The 17,950-nt window shown below is 51.8% G+C and overlaps 6 protein-coding genes and 1 non-coding gene across 7 annotated transcripts; 2 read left to right on the forward strand and 5 right to left on the reverse strand.

Annotated features, from left to right (window-relative positions):
• Positions 1-797: 797 nt before the first annotated feature.
• On the reverse strand, positions 798-1,031 carry An12g07360 (uncharacterized protein; the record flags this gene model as incomplete). The annotated part of the gene is made up of 1 exon (XM_001395750.3): positions 798-1,031. One exon carries the CDS (start codon positions 1,029-1,031, stop codon positions 798-800), a length of 234 nt encoding a protein of 77 aa, XP_001395787.3.
• An 825-nt stretch (positions 1,032-1,856) lies between these two features.
• An12g07370 (uncharacterized protein) lies at positions 1,857-4,349 on the reverse strand (the record flags this gene model as incomplete). Its single annotated transcript, XM_059751031.1, has 5 exons — positions 1,857-2,233; positions 2,282-2,577; positions 2,624-2,715; positions 2,762-3,767; positions 4,051-4,349. The coding sequence occupies 5 exons, from the start codon at positions 4,347-4,349 to the stop codon at positions 1,857-1,859; spliced, it is 2,070 nt and encodes a 689-aa protein (XP_059604537.1).
• Positions 4,350-5,446: 1,097 nt separating this feature from the next.
• On the reverse strand, positions 5,447-7,514 carry An12g07380 (uncharacterized protein; the record flags this gene model as incomplete). Its single annotated transcript, XM_059751032.1, has 6 exons — positions 5,447-5,646; positions 5,703-6,401; positions 6,549-6,729; positions 6,781-6,945; positions 7,005-7,198; positions 7,256-7,514. 6 exons carry the CDS (start codon positions 7,512-7,514, stop codon positions 5,447-5,449), a joined length of 1,698 nt encoding a protein of 565 aa, XP_059604538.1.
• Positions 7,515-10,114: 2,600 nt separating this feature from the next.
• On the forward strand, positions 10,115-12,287 carry An12g07390 (uncharacterized protein; the record flags this gene model as incomplete). The annotated part of the gene is made up of 4 exons (XM_001395753.1): positions 10,115-11,219; positions 11,276-11,298; positions 11,355-11,814; positions 11,887-12,287. The coding sequence occupies 4 exons, from the start codon at positions 10,115-10,117 to the stop codon at positions 12,285-12,287; spliced, it is 1,989 nt and encodes a 662-aa protein (XP_001395790.1).
• Positions 12,288-13,369: 1,082 nt separating this feature from the next.
• Positions 13,370-15,254, forward strand: An12g07400 (uncharacterized protein; the record flags this gene model as incomplete). Its single annotated transcript, XM_001395754.1, has 3 exons — positions 13,370-13,765; positions 13,811-14,200; positions 14,247-15,254. 3 exons carry the CDS (start codon positions 13,370-13,372, stop codon positions 15,252-15,254), a joined length of 1,794 nt encoding a protein of 597 aa, XP_001395791.1.
• Positions 15,255-15,404: 150 nt separating this feature from the next.
• tRNA-Ser (TGA) lies at positions 15,405-15,537 on the reverse strand. The gene has a single exon. It is a non-coding gene; the product is annotated as a tRNA-Ser (tRNA).
• Positions 15,538-16,518: 981 nt separating this feature from the next.
• Positions 16,519-17,340, reverse strand: An12g07420 (uncharacterized protein; the record flags this gene model as incomplete). Its single annotated transcript, XM_001395755.1, has 1 exon — positions 16,519-17,340. One exon carries the CDS (start codon positions 17,338-17,340, stop codon positions 16,519-16,521), a length of 822 nt encoding a protein of 273 aa, XP_001395792.1.
• Between the last annotated feature and the right edge of the window lie 610 nt (positions 17,341-17,950).

The raw sequence follows: 17,950 nt of genomic DNA on the forward strand, positions 1-17,950 counted from the left end.
TTGGTGTATTAGTTAGGGGTTTGTTTGATTGTTGTTGCTGGTGGTGAGCTGTGAGAAGCTTTTCTTTCTAAGGTTATCTGAATGCGGTTTAGCTATTTGAAAAGCAAATATTTTAACTAGATGTTGAGTGTAAAAGCGTTGCTGGGTTATTTCCCACCCCGGATGCATGATGTTGATTTAGGGCTAATGGCAGTACGGTGTAACTAATTTAGTAGCTCCACAGCGGGTATAACCTTGTCGACTAATTCCGTACCAAGGTAGCGTTATGGGTCGATCGCGGTAATTGGGACGACACGCTGGGATACCAACATAAACTAGCAATAAGTTAATTGTTACCTCAGTCGAAAGACGTCAACATAACATTCAAGCTGTGGCGCAACTAGTATCACAAAAAGGCTTGGATAACGTGGTCGACGCCGTGTGACTGAACCCTGGTAACAATGGTTACCTCCGGCAAAGTCACAGTGACCAGGCGGTAACTACATTACATACATTACATATACCTTAATTAGACATCCAAACACCCAGAGCGACGAACCAATTATAGATCCCGATATATGAACACCACCTTTTACTCAGTAAGGAAATATGATATAATGCACGATGATATTTTCATTTCCACAGGTTTACACAGTATGAAGAACCCCCAACTCCACCTCAACTCCAATCCCCACAATCACCAGAGAATAAAACATCCCATCCCCACCATCCATGACCATAGCAGAACCTAATACCACACAACCCACAAACTTGCACCACCACCACCAATCCCCTCCCCCTTACCCAAAGACATAAATCTAATCCCCCGTCCCAATCTCCAAATCCAACTGCACCCCATTGGTAATACTATAATCCCCGAGCGTAATAAAATCCTTAAACGGCCGTTCTCCCTGCCTCTTTAACATAATCTCCCTCGGAGCACGACCAATCTGCGCCGCCACCAACACCTTCAAATCTCCCACCGTATCCGACGGCAAACACGGCACCGTCGCCTTACTTCCCAGTCGATCGTTGACCGTCACAAGGATCATTTCCTCCGTGCTGGCGGGCTTGAGCTTCTTCTTCTTCTCCTTTTTCTCTTTCTTTTCGCTGTCGGTTTTCTTCGGCTTGGTGGAGTCTCTGTCTCTGTCCCGGTCACGATCACGATCACGATCGCGGTCCCTGGCTCTATCCGGGCTGTAGTCGCGTCGGTATCTATCTCCGCGATCGTAGTCTCTGTCTCGCTGGGTATCCCGGCGAGGAGGTGAGCGCGCGCGGTAGCCGCGGTCTAGGGCGCGGTCGGTGTCCGGGTTGGGGTTGTCGTCGCGGGGTGCGCGCTTTTCTTTCCAGCGAAATCCGCCCGGGCCTTTGGGAGGTTGGCGCCGGGGTGAGCGCGAGCGCGAGCGGCGTCGCCGCGGGGGCGAGTCGGGCATGGTGGGTGGGGTGGACGGGTGTCCGTGAGATTGGGGGATGGAGAGAAGAAGCTTGTGAAGCTGGGGAGGATGGTTGTTGACGTCGGGTGGTTGCAGAGATGGGCATGTGGTGACCGCCTTCTGTTTTTAGTAATTACTATTTTGGGTTAAAGAATTTATTATGCTGGATGATGAGTCAGCTATGCGGTCTTGTGCATCAAGTACAAATACACAATGCTTCATCTTGGATTTGTCTCACATGTAACTCAAATCATTTCATACATTAATATAATACATGTCATATGTAGTAATACACAGACAGGAGTACGATCGCCGTGGGGTTATGTCCTAATCTCAGACCCATTGGCTCCAGACGCCCGCGCCCAAAGTACATATGTAGTTCCTTATTTTCAAGGCGACATCGACATATCGATAGAGGAAGAAGCAAAATCAGAAATTATCACCTCAGTCATTCTCATCAAGCAGAACCTTTAGCTTCTGCAACTTGTCCTCACAGTTGACCTCCATCTGCATCACCACGTCCACGCTCTTCTTCTTTGTGATGAGCAGTTGGGAGACCAACCAGAAATTGTACCCGTTCTTGAAGAAGCCCATCGAGGCCCATTCGCGGCTCGACAGTGTGTTGCTCAGCGTCACCCAGTGCTCGCGCCATCGGGCCAGTGCTACTCGGATATTGGATAGCATGAGGTCGTCAGGGATCGCTCCGGGCTGGCTCTTGTCTGCGGCATCGAAGCTGAAGAGATGCTTCGGGTGAGACATCTGGGTCCTTCGGAGAATAGGACCCAGTAAGGCCATGTGCGAATTGATAAAAGTGTACAAGACTAGAGCAGTCAGCTTAACGGTCATGTGCTATCGATGGCTTGACGTACCGTGGATCAGTATGAACATGTCGAGTACTGTCAGGTTCGCCATACTGCCGGACGCTGACGAGTCCGGTGTTGAAGGCATCGTGTCCTTGGGGTCATCCTCGAATAAATTGTGGAACGCTTCCAGAATTGTGATCCCCCTCGAGGCCTGGAAGTTCCGATCCGAGTATGGGTGCTCGAGAGCGAAGAGGGACTCGGCGCAAGGGAAGTCACACTCGACTTCAATATGGGACAGACGGCAAGGGTAGTTTTGGAAGAAGGAGAATGCACAGTCGAGCAGCAGAATGATGCTCATTGTACTGCTACGGTCAGCGGGGTAAACCAGAAAGGGGGACGGAGACATACCGAATGCGAGACTCTGTCTGGATCCATTGGAATTCCGAGACAGCCTGATGTTGGTTATGACGGCATTTGTGAAGGCCCATTCGACGAGCGATCTACTCACGTCAGTAACGTCACCCGTCTGCATATCCGACTACATACCTTGATGACTTCGCTGAACCGGTTTTCCATCGCTCGATTGCGCGCCGCTGGGCTTCCCGACCAGTACTGCGCAATGACAATGATGAAGCCAGCCTGAAGATTCTGAAACTGGATCCAATCATTATTCCCGCCGTCAAACATCCGACGTCCACAGAATGCCAAAGCCACCTCATTCTCCGGTGAGAAGGTCTCGCTGGAGAAGATGTAGAGCTCTACAAAATCGACCACCTGCTTTGCAGCATGCCTCTCCTGCTCATCAGTTGTGTACGTCGCGCCCATGAACACGAGTGCTGCAAGTAGTGGTAACGCTACGGTGTTCACATTCAGTGACGCAAAGTGAACCATGGCACAACTTGGCTGCCAGTACTCCAGATACATCCGTACGAACTTGTCGATGCGAGCAGGCGTTAACAAAAAGCTTAGATACGTGGACAAACGCTCCTGCGCTTGGGTATCGAGAGGGACCGACCACGCCCGTGCTAGAATCGCCTGATACAGTCCGGCTGCGTACGGTTCTTCCGGCTCATAGGTAGGTTGCGTGGTGAATGCGAGGCCGGGATCCGGTATCGAGGGGATCATGGCGGGGAAGCTGCCTCCACCTGCATAGGTATCACCGACAATTTTGTTCACATTCCCGAAAGGACCGTTAAAGAAATCGAGAAAGGTATCCTGGAAGAACGAGAGGGAAGCCGGGTCCGACTCGATGAACGCGGGCGCATATTCTGACGGATCACCTGTCCGGAAGTCGAGCATTGTCTGCTCTGCATCTTGTCGGCCCTTCTGATTATGGTATTCAAGACCGCGAGCGCGATCACTGCGGGGCGGAAGGAGGAACTCCTCCGTGAAACTGTCCGTACCACCGTTGAGGAGGAACTTGATCGACCCGCGATCCGAGGAAGATCCGTACTCCTCACGCTTCCCCGAGGCCGAGCCCGAGACCAGCTCCAGGTTGTCGGCTGTTTGCTTGCGCTCATTGTTACACCGTAGGTTCCGCTTCTGACACGAGCTGCATGGGCTCAGTCCATCGCAACGCAGTTTCATCGATGTGCACTAAATTCCGATAATTAGCGACCATGCGCGCACACTAGGCTGGGTATGCGATCGGCGGGAGGTTAGGGGGGGAACTTGCCGACTGACAGGCATGACGCCTCCGGCCTCTTTGGCCTGTCTCAGGGATCTTTTGATCCCCGCGCTTGGCACAGTCCGTGTAGTGATCGCGGAGGTTGTCACTGAAGATTGAGCGGACGCATCAGTATCGTAGTTGTGGGGAACGATCATGGCAAACATACAAGCGTCGGTCGGGAAACCGACGAGAGCCAGGGGCGGGAGGGAGAGCAAGACACGAACCAACGCGCAAAGGATTCGTTGCAGAAAACGCAGGAATAAGGCCTAATACCGGAATCTGACGGACAGCGTTTAAGTTAGCGCACGACAAGCATTGAAGGATGAGCCAGACACGAGCCAGAAGCGGGCCGAGATGCAGGATGGGAGGGAGCGTACGGCGGAGATGATGTCGCTTGAGATGGTCAATGCGGGTGAAACCCCGCTGACAGATGGTGCAGCAGAAATGCTTGCTCGCGGGCTTCATGGTTAGGGGGGAAAGACATGCATCGGGGAGGAAGGCAGGTGGAGGTGTGGTGAGATTAACGGGGGGAAAATCCAGGTCTGGGGTAGAGATGGTGCTTTAGTCTAATTGAAGGGGGGTGGGTTGGTGGGAGGGGGAGGGGGCGACGAAGAGACGGCGATCGGAGGCCGGAAGGTTAGCAAACACGATCGGCTCGCCGTCGGGGGTCCCTGGCACTGGCACTGGCACCACTGTGAGTACCCGGCCCGATCTGCAGAACAGGTAGAGAGAGATTGGTCAAATCTCGGTAGGGATCCAAACGGCGAACGATCTCTGGACAGATTAATTAGATAGAGAGATAAATTACAGCGGATTAAAGGGCGGGAAGATCGCGAGAAGATGAGAGTTGGAGATGACCGAGATCAAAGGGAGACGGTATGACGCCACTCCCCCCAAAGCAACTGGAGACTTTTACTTTTGTGAACGGAAGAAGGGACTGACAGGTCGGGGGGGTTTTATTAAAGAAGTGGAGAGAGAAAGACAAGCAGGAGAGGAGTAAAGTTAAGTGGCCAAGGATGACTGCCTTCCCCAGCCGGTTTTCTGGGGTCTCCTTTTCGTGGGTTTTTTGCCCATCTTCCCACCCAAAGTAAAAGGAAAGGTGGCCGGCTCGTTCCGTAGTTACGCCCTCTTTCCCTGGTATGCGCCTTACGCCCGAGTTCACTGGCAACGGGGCTGCCATCGGGCATGTTACCGGGTAATCTTACCATCCAGTGACGCGGTTTCTCGGTGGGCCCGGCAAGGGAGACGGCAGTCCACCGGAGATAGATTACGAGATAGATTACACACCACAACACTTCTACAAACTACTTCCTCACATTACGCTTTAAAGTACAGCGCGGGAACAGCCTAGATCCCATCCTGAGTGGCAAGAAGACAAACTTACAGAACCCCAGATGGGTGTAGTGCACCCTCCCGCCTACGCAGAACAACCCAACAATGGATGGGAAGAGCAACCCTCTGGACGCTTTCATCATATCTCTCATGGCCGATCTACCTCTATGATACTGATCAGATGATGGTGATTGCCTGTAATCTTAAAGGAGACACCGCATGCCGGCGGCCTAATTCTTCAGGGGCTCAACCACTGTCAAAGGAAAGTCCACCTGATCATCGTCCAGATAGTTCACCTCGATCGCGTTATTCTTCTCATTCTCCGTCCACCCATCGCCGATCCAGCCATTCATGTTGTCGTCAACATACTCGTAGGTGAAGTCCTCCCAACGGGGATGCGAGAGGGTCTTGAGTGAGTGGAGTGAGGATCCTGCCTAAGTCAATACGCGATGTTCATGGACTCGCAACAGGAGAAGGATTCCATACCGGGCCACACGCCTATCACCCGTCCATCCTCATCTCCCCCTTTATACCAGCTTCGGCACTTCTCGCTGTACACCGTGCGGGAGAAGTATTGATCACAGTGTCGCGTGAACCGTTTGACCGCATCCTGCCTGACTGACATGGACCGGATGTTGTCCCGCTGCATCTTCTGCACGCAGGAGGTGAAATAATCAATCACCTTCTCGGCCAAGAGTAACAGGTTGCCCTCCCCCAGCGCCGAGTTGGGCCCGAAGCAGATGAAGTAGTTCGGGAACCCATCGACTGCTATGGAGAGGTAGGCCTCGGGCGTATCCTTCCACCGCTCCGCCAGCGACAGACCGTCACGCCCCGTGATGGGGAACCGGGGGGTGAAGCTGGTGTCGAACCCGGTGGCACACGCCAAGACATCAGTAGGGTGATGCACCCCATCGGCGGTGATGATACCATCTGCATCAACCCGAACAATCCCGCTAGTGATGATCTCCACCTTGTCATCTGTCAAGGCCTCCAAGTAGCCGGGCCCGGGGGTAAGCCGGCGGCAAACAGGTGGGAATGAGGGTACGAGATCTTCAAACAACTCTGGCTTTCTTGACAACCGCTGTTTCATGTTCTGAGCGAAAACTTCTTTGGCCCCTAGCTGTTCTGGCGTGCCTAGCATGGTCGCGCCGTGGACAGACTGTAGTTGTACCTCGATTTCTGTTCCTGTCAGCGCAGTAAAAACCGAACTGGGAAGCAACCCCTACCTTTCCGGAAATTCTGATACGCACTATGGTCCTTGTTGAAGGTCTCGAGTTCTTCCGGGGTAAACGAGACTGGACATTCAATCAGCTAGACATTCAATTTTCCAACCCAGTCCACGCTCACAGTTGTCTAGTTTCGACCCTCGTCTCTCGACTTCTTCCCTAGCAAAGCTAGGTGAGATCCATGTTCGGCTCCTGACATAGTGGTCCATGTGCGTGACTTTCGGTAGCATTCCAGGCACGATTTGTATACCGCTCGAGCCGTTTCCAATCACAGCGACTCTCTTGCCCTATTGAACATTAGCCCTGACCAGCAATTCTTTCCGAAATGTTCAACATACACTGTAGTCATAACTCTCATCCCATCGGGCACTGTGCATCAGCTTCCCTTTAAAATCATGGAGACCTGGGATGTTTGGCCATTTCCATTCATTCAGAAAACCGGTGGCCGAGATCAACACGTCGCACTGGTCTGAGTACATCGAATCACTATCTATGTCCTTGACCTATACTCCCAAAGATTTATCAGCTGCTGTGTCCCAGGGTATCATCCGATGTATCTGACCTTCAGTTGCCATTTGCTATCCTTTTCGTTCCACACAGCTTCCATAACTTGCTGCTTAAACTTTATGCACTTCTCACAGCCGTATTTGTCCGCTACTTTCTTCCAATACTGGTAAATCTCTGGAGCCGCGGCATAGAAAGTGGACCATTGTTTGTTAGGCTCGAATGTGGCCTGATAAGTGTGGGCAGGAATGTCTATAGACCAGCCGACTTAGCCAAGGCATAAGTAGAAGAATGTACTGCAACACTTACCACATGCACAGCCGGGATATCTGTTTTCCAACCACGTGCCTCCGACATCTGCATTCTTCTCGTAAACGCATAGATCGAGGTTGGGGATGCGTTGCCTGAAGCGAATAGATGCAACGATACCAGAAATCCCCGAGCCGATGACAACTACTCTCAGTGGTCTGGCTTCATCAACGGAGCGTTCTTGCACGATCCACGGGTCAGGGGTTTTCTCAGGGGTACTGGCAGTAGAAGCGCCAAAGAATTGTGCCAGGCGATTCATGATTCTCAGGATGCAGGACTAGAGGGATGGCTAAGTGTGAAGCAGTGCTGCAGTAGAACGCATGAAATGGCCACCCTTATATGTGTTGTGCAGCAACAGCTATAACCGATTCCGATCCCCTCTCTGTGTATAAGCTCACTCGTGCTCCGAATCTGTCAGCGTTCATGCCAACACCGGCTAAGCGCGAGGGACGACCGCGGCATTCTTCCGTCACCCCTCAACCGTCAAGTGTTTTGGAGGAGTTTTCTTTGGTGGGGTTGACGATCAGTGCCCGGGGAGGAAGCTGTGTAACTTTCCGCCTCGACTTGTCTTTCTGGAGTGTTGTCGTTTGAGCTGGAAGTGATCGTACCGACGTGGTAATAGTGAGGATACTCCAGAGTGGTAGGAACCCCAGCCCGGAAATCCCCCAGCGATGGCAGTCAAGTGGAGTCTATACTGGCGATCAGAAGGGCTTTGGGGTAACCCTGAGTTCCAGGCGAGGTCAACGGGGATCCACGGGTGCTGGTGATCGGACGGGGAGGCAATGGATCCAGTGGGGGCTGCGGGTGGTCATTTGGCCAAGAGACACGATAGCGATGTCCACTAGCTAGAGTAGTCCATACCGTTCTTGCCTGGAGCTGTTGTATGAGGCCTAGGCACTAGGACATGGGTACCAGGAAGTGCGTTGCGGAGTAAAGGTTCGAATACGAGGTACCCGTGTAGTGCTCAATTTCAGGAGATCGTCAGAACCCGCTGAACACACGAAAAGCCAACAACATTGCCCAAGTTTGAAGAACTTCTGCTTGACCGAACAGTCGCCTTGCGATCTGTCTGGGCACGCGTGAAAGCTGCACCTGTAGTTTTGGGATTCGCAATGTGACGACTATCAGCGGTTAGCCAATGGCATGCATTTGTGTGTGATCTGTCGCATACCCGAAAAGTCCAAGGACCTGCCTGAAATCGAGTAGCGCCGGCAATAGTCCCGTTGGTAACCGACTTTAATCCGTATATCCAGCCTATCAGTGATCCTCATCCGGCAGAAGATGGGAAAAGCAACAATGCAACTGCTTCCTCTCCACCTGATTTAACGATTGACAGCAAACCGCCCAGCGCCACCGGGAGGAAGGGCTCCTATGACGAATGGGCTTTACCGGAGGGTGTACGTATCGCAAGATGGGGGATTGGCTGCCGAAGACTGCCATTCTCCCAAGCGAAAGTGGGCCACCCTACTAGCGGTTCTACCCAATATTGAGTTCAGGAGAGCGGACTAGCCTGCACAATTGCTCTGGGTCCCGGATATACTAGGCCCCAGTTTCAATGCCCCGGTAATAGAACAGCCGAAACTCATGGCCGGAAATCCCCCTCACGCGGTAGCAACAAGCGGAGGCGGAAGTGACCCTCTGGTCTGCGTGTCACTCTCCGGGCCATTTGTCCGCTCATTTCAGGCTCTTGGTGGGTCCACAGCCTCCCCATGAGCTCCTGTGCCTCCAATGTGGCCGGCATGTCTTTCGAGTCAACTCCGTTTCATACATGGCCTATGTATGTTCTGAATCCGTATTGACCTGCAAAGTATAGACCATGGATAAGTATTCAAGTTCTATTGTCTTACAACGGTGGCGCATGGCAAGTCCTGATTTGAGTCTTGACAATTCCAGAAGGTGGAGTCTGTCAGAACTCTCGGTCAACTTAGTACCCTCACAGAAGCTGCGACAACGCAGTGTTAACTAAATGCACATACCAGTCTCCCACTGAAGTTCATCAGTTTAGTGTTGGCTCACGGATAGTTCGAGTCTTGAAAGGTCAAATCGTCTGGGGTGTGGCGTCTGTGAGGTCATAAGGATGGCGGTTCCGCGGTAGACAGAAGCTCCCTTTTCCTCGGAAGACATTCCAAGTTTCTACCATGTAGTTATCACACTTCATCTTCAGCACGGACCCTTTGTCGTATAGACAATTAGGTCAAGGCAGGCAATGGTTGAAAATAGACAGATCCCATGATTGCGTACCGCTCAGCCACCATCGGCTTTGGGCTGGAGTTGTCAAGTAACTTCATCATCGTAGCAACCCCACACTTTCAAAAGCCGCAACCTGTCAACTTACTGTGCGTAAGTCCACGATTCATAATGTTGGTTGCAGCCAGTCAGAAGTGTAGGATCGGCGGTTATCGGAGCATCGGGGCCCTCATCTGTTACGCGAACCGGCAAGGTCGACGCCGATCAGGGCGATTGGTGAGATTCTAATAATCAGCAGTCAGCAAATACTAAAGGGAACTGGAAAAGCGTGACTCCACCCTTGCTCAGTCAGCCTCCCAATAAGTCAATAGGTGCCTGAGGCCACGACCCCGCGGCCAACCAGCGTGGGGGATTCAAACAAACTAGACGCGACTATAGTTTGACTCGATGGCTTCGTGGGGACTACCCTACAGTCATATAGATGGGCGAGTTCCTACCATGGTCGGTTGGACACTTGTACCTTTCTAACATGCCCTGCAATTGACCTTCAACCAAGTGACCCTGCCATTACTTGCCCACCAGCTATAAAACACGCAAGTCAGGTGCTTTCCTCCTACTATACGATCTAAGTTGATTACAATCCCGGACACTTAAAGCCATATAATCGACTAAATGCCTGTTTTCACCGAGTTTGCAGCATCCTCGCGTGAACTTCGTGTTCTCCCTTCCTTCGCGCCGCCCCTACCTCGCCTCAGCCCGAACGACCCCCGCGATGGAGACCCAGAGAGATACGAAGTCGTCGTTGTCGGCGCTGGTCCTGCCGGGCTAATGCTCAATCTCCTGTTGGCCAGATATGGACTGAACGATGCATCTCTATTGTGCGTCGATGCCAAACCGGGAACGCTTAAATCTGGCCAGGCTGATGGCCTCCAGCCTAGGACACTCGAAGTTCTGAAAACCCTGGGGCTAGCGGATGAGATTCTCACCGATGGATGTCACATGGAGGAAGTTGCATTCTGGAATCCTTCGCCCAATAAGGATGAGATCATTGAACGAACGGCGATAGTGCCCGATGTTGCCGTGCCTGCGCGATTTCAGCATGAAGTCACAATCCACCAGGGTCGCATTGAGAGGATCCTAGAAACCGATCTCCTGCGGTACTCAAAAAGGGGAGTGCAGCGGGATACTAAGCTCCTCGACGTGAAAATTGACGAGGATGGCGATTCTGAATTCCCAGTGGTGGCGGAGATTGAGACGGCAGGTCAACGACGAACGGTGCGCTCGAAGTATTTGGTTGGTGCGGACGGCGCCCATTCCGTGGTCCGTCGCTCTATGGGTCTGAACTTGGTGGGTGAGTCGCTAGATCACATCTGGGGCGTGGTCGATCTTGTTGTCGATACCGATTTTCCTGATATTAGAAGGCGCTGTGCCATCCATGCCCCAGCTACTTCAGTGATGGTAATCCCTCGAGAGCGAATTGCGACCGGTGACTACTTGACCCGGTTGTATGTCCAGGTGCCAGACGAGGCCACCCCAGACGAGGACCAGAGGCCAGTGAATGAGTCTACACCAAAGGATACTCGAGCTCGCAGGAGCCAGGTCACTCTCGACGGGATTTTTCAAAATGCGGCCGAAGCCTTCAAACCGTACTATATCCGACCGAAGACGGACGGCGCCGTGGACTGGTGGGCGGCGTATCAGATCGGCCAGCGAGTGTCGGATCATTTCACAGTGAAAGATTCAAAGGGAGCCAATCGAGTTTTCATCGTAGGGGATGGTTCGTATATTCCTTCTGAATTGGGGTGCTGCATGCTAACCCACTTTCGTTACCAGCTTGCCATACTCATAGTCCCAAGGTATGTATCTCCCAGTTGACAAATGCCAAGCTCCTGCATACTCACCTGTCATTTAGGCGGGCCAAGGGATGAATGTCTCCATGATGGACTCTTACAACCTAGCGTGGAAATTGGCATACGCAATCAATGGTCTCACTCCCGCCTCGACATCGCCGGGAAAGCGTGACGCCGTTTTGGATACGTACCACACTGAGCGCCACACAATTGCCCAGGAACTTATAGAGTTCGACCGTGCCTTTTCGTCCATGTTCTCTGGAAAGATCGGCGCCGCAGAAGATGGCGCGGACGGCCTGACGCACGAACAATTCTTGGAAGTGTTTAGTACTGGCAATGGATTCACCAGTGGCTGTGGGATTGAATATCCTGAGAGTCCGATCGTGCAGAAGATGCAGGATGCCAAGAAGAACCCCATTGAGGGGACTGACTATCTCTCTGGTATCCTTCGTCCAGGTCGGAGACTGTTAAATGTCAAATACCGAAGACATGCCGACGGAAACCGGTGTAACTTGCATGATGGTAAGCCCAAGTGTAGCAAAGCACGGGGAACAGCAAAACCCTCAAAAGCCGACAGTAGCTGACATGGGGCAGATTTCTTGTCAACTGGCCGATTCCGTATTCTTTGTCTCACGTCAAATGATTTGTTGTATCCGAAAAGTGTCTCTGCCCAGACATTGCGGACAATAGGGTCTGCAGTGCTGCCCCGGTTCCCTACCTCCGTGATTGAACAGGTTGTGATCCATCCCCGTCTGTCTCGGGAGTTCACTTGGCGTGATTTACCAGCCGAGCTCAAGCGACACTCGGAGATGAGCTTTTACAGTGGCTACGAGATGGACGACGTGTACAAGATTTACGGTGTAGATGCTGCCCAGGGAGCTTTGGCTGTTGTTCGACCAGATGGATATGTGGGCACGGTAGCCGCATTGGACGACGTAAAACGGGTGGAGCAGTATCTCGAGCGGTGTTTAAGAACCGTCCAGACCGCGATATGATGAGCGATAACCGAATGCACAAGGTCATTTTGTGCTAGCAGAGACCCACAATCGGTGCTCCCAGAATCTCATCGGGCACGAGGACATGACAGCGGTCAATGAGGAGGCATTGGACGGGTAGGGACCGCACTTTGCCTTGAATCCAGGCCATCGGAGATCCGAAACGGTGCCTGATGGTCTTGTAGCCAGAGAGTAGCGTCGATAGATCGAATTACCAGCCCAGCCAGTGATAACTACTAGTTAACAACATACATCGTCACCCATACATACATCAAGGTTGTCCCCCATGCATAGCCGCGGAAGCGGAGTGTAGCCGGATAAAAATCCAGGACTGTATGAGTCAACTGTCTTGTCGGAGAAAAGCAAGTGATTGGCAGCAAACAAAGATAACCCGCAGGCCGCATACAAGCCAACAGTGGAACACGACGGTGTATCGGACGTCCGCACGCTGATCAGGCAGCTCAGCAGGGAATGTATCAGGTCAATCCAATCCTGCAGCCAAACTTGGCCAAAACATCCCAGAAAAGCGGCGGGGGCCGCCTCACGTGACACACGTGACGTGCCGGACAGCCGACAGCCGAGCCTCGAGCCAATCACGTTCTCTGGTCACATTCCATGCATGCAACGTTTGCAAACAGTGCAACACCTCTTCAAGTCGTTTCGCTTCCCGCCAACGGACAGGCAGTCACGGCCTCGTGCCAATCAAAATAACCCGAATGCATTGCTCACAGGGCAGATTGCCCGTTTCGATCATAATGACTCGGGCCATGCCGCTCCCGTGCACAAGTCATTGATAAGCGTGGAGCCGGACTGACTGGTGGACCGACATCAAGCTTCACCTGCTGGCCAATGATGGCTTCATCCAGTGCAAATTCTAGAAACACGACCCACTATCGGCGTTAACGGGGATTTAATCACCGTTCCTAGACTACAGCCATGGTTCAGTCAGGATGATATAATTAACCGGGCTGCCCCAGGCGCAGGTTTCAGTTCTCTTTTTACGGTGTTTTTGTCACAGTTTTGGCTTGGCTGGGAGCTTTGATTATAGCTTCCTTCTCTGCCTGAGGTTACTTTCTGTGGTTATGTCCAAAGAACATTCACTTTCGGATACCGGGTCCACTAGGTCGAGGTCTACGTCGCTGTCTAGCTCAGATGATGGGTCCTTGTCGGGCCGGCCTTACAGACTGGGGACATTGAGGACGCGAACGAGATCAGGGTCCAGACACAGTACAGCACAGGTGGAACGAGTGCATTCCGGAAGGCATCTCGATGATCATTCTGTCTACCACAGCGATAATGAGCTGGATCTGGACTCACCGTCCGATGACAGAGGGGAAAAGGACGAACCTGTCCTTGAAGTACGCGGGGGTGTGGTGAACGAGCGTGACCGTGATCTGGAAGCTGGAGCCCAGGCTGCAGCAGGCTTGGAAAAGTCACGGACTGCACGGTCGGACAAATCCAGAGCAGATCCTAAACTGGTATGTCTGGTTTCTTTGTTGTTACATCTAGCGCTAACAGGATAGGTTACTTGGGATGGCCCCGATGATCCGGAGAACCCCAAAAATTGGCCAATGAAGAAGAAGTGGGCGGCGGTGGTGACAGTATCCTGCTTCACGTTCATCTCGCCCGTGTCCTCTTCCATGGTGGCACCAGCCCTTAGTTCGATATCTAAAGACTTCAACATCACGGACGAGGTCATCTCACAGCTCACCCTGTCCGTGTTTATCCTGGCTTACGCTGTCGGGCCGCTCTTTCTCGGGCCGCTCTCCGAGATCTACGGTCGAGTGATTGTCCTACAGTTAGCCAATCTACTATATCTTGTCTTCAACATCGGCTGCGGCGTATCACAGACCAAAGTACAAATGATCGTCTGTCGATTCTTCGCCGGATTAGGCGGTAGCGCTCCACTAGCAGTAAGCAACCCCTCTTACACTCCAAGACCCCCATCTAACAACCCAGATCGGTGGTGGCGTCCTCTCGGACTGCTTCAAGCCCGAACAGCGCGGCAAAAGCGTCGCTATCTACAGTCTGGCACCTCTCCTCGGCCCAGCCGTCGGACCCATCGCAGGCGGCTTCATCGCCGAAAACACAACCTGGCGATGGGTATTCTACGCGACCTCCATCGCCGACGGATTGATCCAAGTAGCCGGCCTCTTCTTCCTCCAAGAAACCTACGCCCCAATCATCCTCAAAAAGCGCGCCCAGAAACTCCGCAAAGAAACCAACGATACCAACTACCAAACCGAATTCGAGCGCCAAAACAAAACCTTCGGGCAGGTTATGCGCGCCGCACTCATTCGCCCCTTCCGCCTCCTCTCCACCCAACCCATCGTCCAAGCCCTCGCCGCCTACATGGCCTACATCTACGGCACAATGTACCTCGTGCTCTCGACCTTCCCCTCCCTCTGGACCAGCCCGGAATACTACAACGAATCCACCGGCATCGGCGGCCTGAACTACATCTCCCTCGGTCTGGGCTTCTGGCTCGGCTCTCAGATCTGCGCCCCGCTAAACGATCGTATCTACCGTCGTCTGAAAGGTAAAAACAACGGCATGGGGAAGCCCGAGTTCCGCGTCCCGCTGCTGTTCGTCGGCGCATTTCTCATCCCCTCGGGCCTGTTCATCTACGGCTGGACAGCCCAGACACACTGCCACTGGATCGCTCCGAACATCGGTGCCTGCATGTACGGAATGGGCAATATCATCTCCTTCCAATGTCTGCAGACGTATATCGTCGACTCGTACACGCGGTTCGCCGCCAGCGCATTAGCAGCAGTGGCGTGTATGCGCTCGCTCGCGGGTTTCGGGTTCCCGTTATTCGCACCGTATATGTATCAAGCGCTGGACTATGGGTGGGGGAATAGCTTGTTGGCCTTTATTGCAATAGCGCTGGGGGTGCCGGCGCCGGTGTTTTTGTGGAAGTTTGGGGAGAAGTTACGGAAGATGAGTACATATGCGGCTGGTTGATACCCTAGTTGATTTAATATCAATACTACATATTCTGTAGACATAAAATCTGACTTTACTTTTCTCTAATCTCTTGAATACATATGCATATCATCCAAAAATCACCCTCGTCGTATAAGGGAATGTGGGGGTTGGAGGGGAATAAAAAAACGACAAGGACGTGATTCGAACACGCGCACCCGAAGGTATAAGATGTCGTCTGTTACAGAACAATCACCGTGTCTCAGGTAATCGTCCAATCCAGATTCAAGTCTTACGTCTTAAACCACTCGACCACCTTGCCGTCGTTCATTGCTGTTTGGTTTGAGTGGGGGTTATGGCCACTATCTTGGGGTTGAGGTGTGGGCTATTAGTCAGCGTTGCTTCATGGTTGAATTAATTTTTAATCAGTGTAGTTGTTATTGACTCTTTAAATGAACAAATAATATAGAATGTATAATAAAAGGGCAGAAGGTTCGATTTCTATATTTTTGGTGGAACCTTTAGATGAGGATGGTGCAAGTCAAAGTGTCTGTCTGTCTATCGTGGTTTATAGTTCTTTCAGCCTACTAACAATCGAACGTCTTACTCGAAGAGAGTCGGCAGTCAATAAGTATCGGCTTTTCTTAATGATTAGCATATGACTTAAAGATACAGTGGCTTATAAGATAGTCAGTAGAAGTGCGTTTTTTGTATATCCATCGTTGTTGGTTGACTGAATCTACTTTCGAGAAGGAACTCGGTACGTGATAGGAAGGACAGGGGAGTGGCTGTTGTTCGAGCTTCCATTTTGCTTGTCATGGAGTGGTTCCCAGTTACCTCCTATTCGTCTTGAGTAGTAGTAGCTTAATGATGGATGGGAAATACCGTTGCTTTTGCCGATGGCTCTCTTTTCGGGAGATGTATCTTATTCATTGTATTCAATTTCCACCATCGTGTTTTTTTCCTTGCAAGGTAGATGCTGGGTGGAGTAGCTTACTTTGTTAAGGTTTTCATCGGAAGTAGGATTCTTGTATATCTGGACTCTGATTAGAGCGTTACATCGGTATGAGGTAATCTTGATTGTTGCAGATAGCTCCATGTCAGCAGCATTCCAAGGCGATCAGTACTAGTACATCTCATGCTAGACCATCTCAGTATCACGTTCGTTAGGTACTATAGCCTCATGGAGATATAAATACCCCAATATCAATGACATCTCATTTCGGATCCTCGGCATTCTAATCAAGCAATACAGATCACAACATTATACCTTTGCCCAACTCAACGAAGGTAGCACCACCTCTCAGTCCTCACCATACCGCCAAACAAGGCCCATACTCTCCTTAATCTCATCAACTCCCCACACCCAATCCTTCTCCTTCTCCTTCTCCGGATCCGGCTCCCTCAGAAAAACCTCCCGAAAAGTCAACACAAAAGGGCCTCCCCGCACAACCAACCCCATCTCACCCCCATCCCCATCCTCCTCCTCTACCTTCCTCACCTCCACCCGCTGCTCCATCCTCACTCCCTCCTCACCCACCACCCACTTCTCAATCCCCAATCCCTCCTTATCCACATCCATCAACACCACCGCCTTCACATCCCCCTTACTCCACTCCAACCACAACCTCGCCTCCCCCCTCAAATACTCCCTCCCCTCGGGCCACCCAACATGAAACACCAGACTCGGCCATTTCCTACTCCGCCCCGAGGGCTGCCAACTCAAATTCGGTTCTTTCACAACATCTCCATCTGCCACTGTCGCAGAACCATGTGGCACGAGGGCCCAACGGCCCATGCCATATCTGAACATCAGAAACTCGCTATTAAAGATCTCCTTGGCTAGTTCCTGTCGACGAGGGTGGCCTTTCATGATTAGCGTGCGGGAGGGGTAGTCGTAGGTGATGAGGGCTTTGGTTTGCACGAAGCGGTCTTGTTCGAGGGATTGGGTGATGAGGGTCGGGGGCACGTTGGTGATGTACAGGTAGGGTGTTTTGTTGGGGTCGGTGTCGTAGTAGAGGCGGCGTAGGCGGGTCGGGCTGTGGTAGGCGTGGGTGGTGCAGAGTGTGCTGGGGGGGATGTTGGGGGGATCATGTCGAGGGACGGGGTTCGGGGTGGAGGACATTTTGGTTTGTTGTATCTGTAGATCTAGGCTGTGTGTGTGTGTGTGTGTGTGTGTGTGTGTGTGTGTGTGTGGGTGATGAATAGATTGGGGTCCTGCGTTGTGTGATGATGACGATTAGTAGGCTGGCTTTATATTTCACTGTAATGTCATGCCAGGTCATAGACGGAGGGGGGTTCCGGGATCAAGGTGGGGGATACTGTACATCGCCGAACATGTCGAGTTTTCTTTTCCTGAATAAGAGTGCATTAATTTTTACTGACCTAACCAGCCTGGGATAGTATGAGGAGATCGTTGAGGAAGATGCAATCAAGGCAGACGATGATTCTGGGCACATTGAGTTAAAAAGAGAAAATGATGCTAATCTATGGATGAGGGATATGAGGAAAGACGAAACCCAAGGCAGCAAACAGCAAGATAAGCAGAAGAATCAGGTAACGAGCATCTTCGTACAATTGGTAGAGACTACATCAAATAGATAAATTTCATATTTCGTCCAACGAATCGGATTTGACCAATGATTCATATCAGTACTCTAAAGACCACTCAATCCATCTTCAACTCCAATTCAGATTCAATAAACGAACGACTAAGTTCAATATTATTTCCTCGC

Source organism: Aspergillus niger, assembly GCF_000002855.4.
Source record: "Aspergillus niger supercontig An12".
In the NCBI taxonomy this organism is placed as follows: Eukaryota; Fungi; Ascomycota; class Eurotiomycetes; order Eurotiales; family Aspergillaceae; genus Aspergillus; species Aspergillus niger.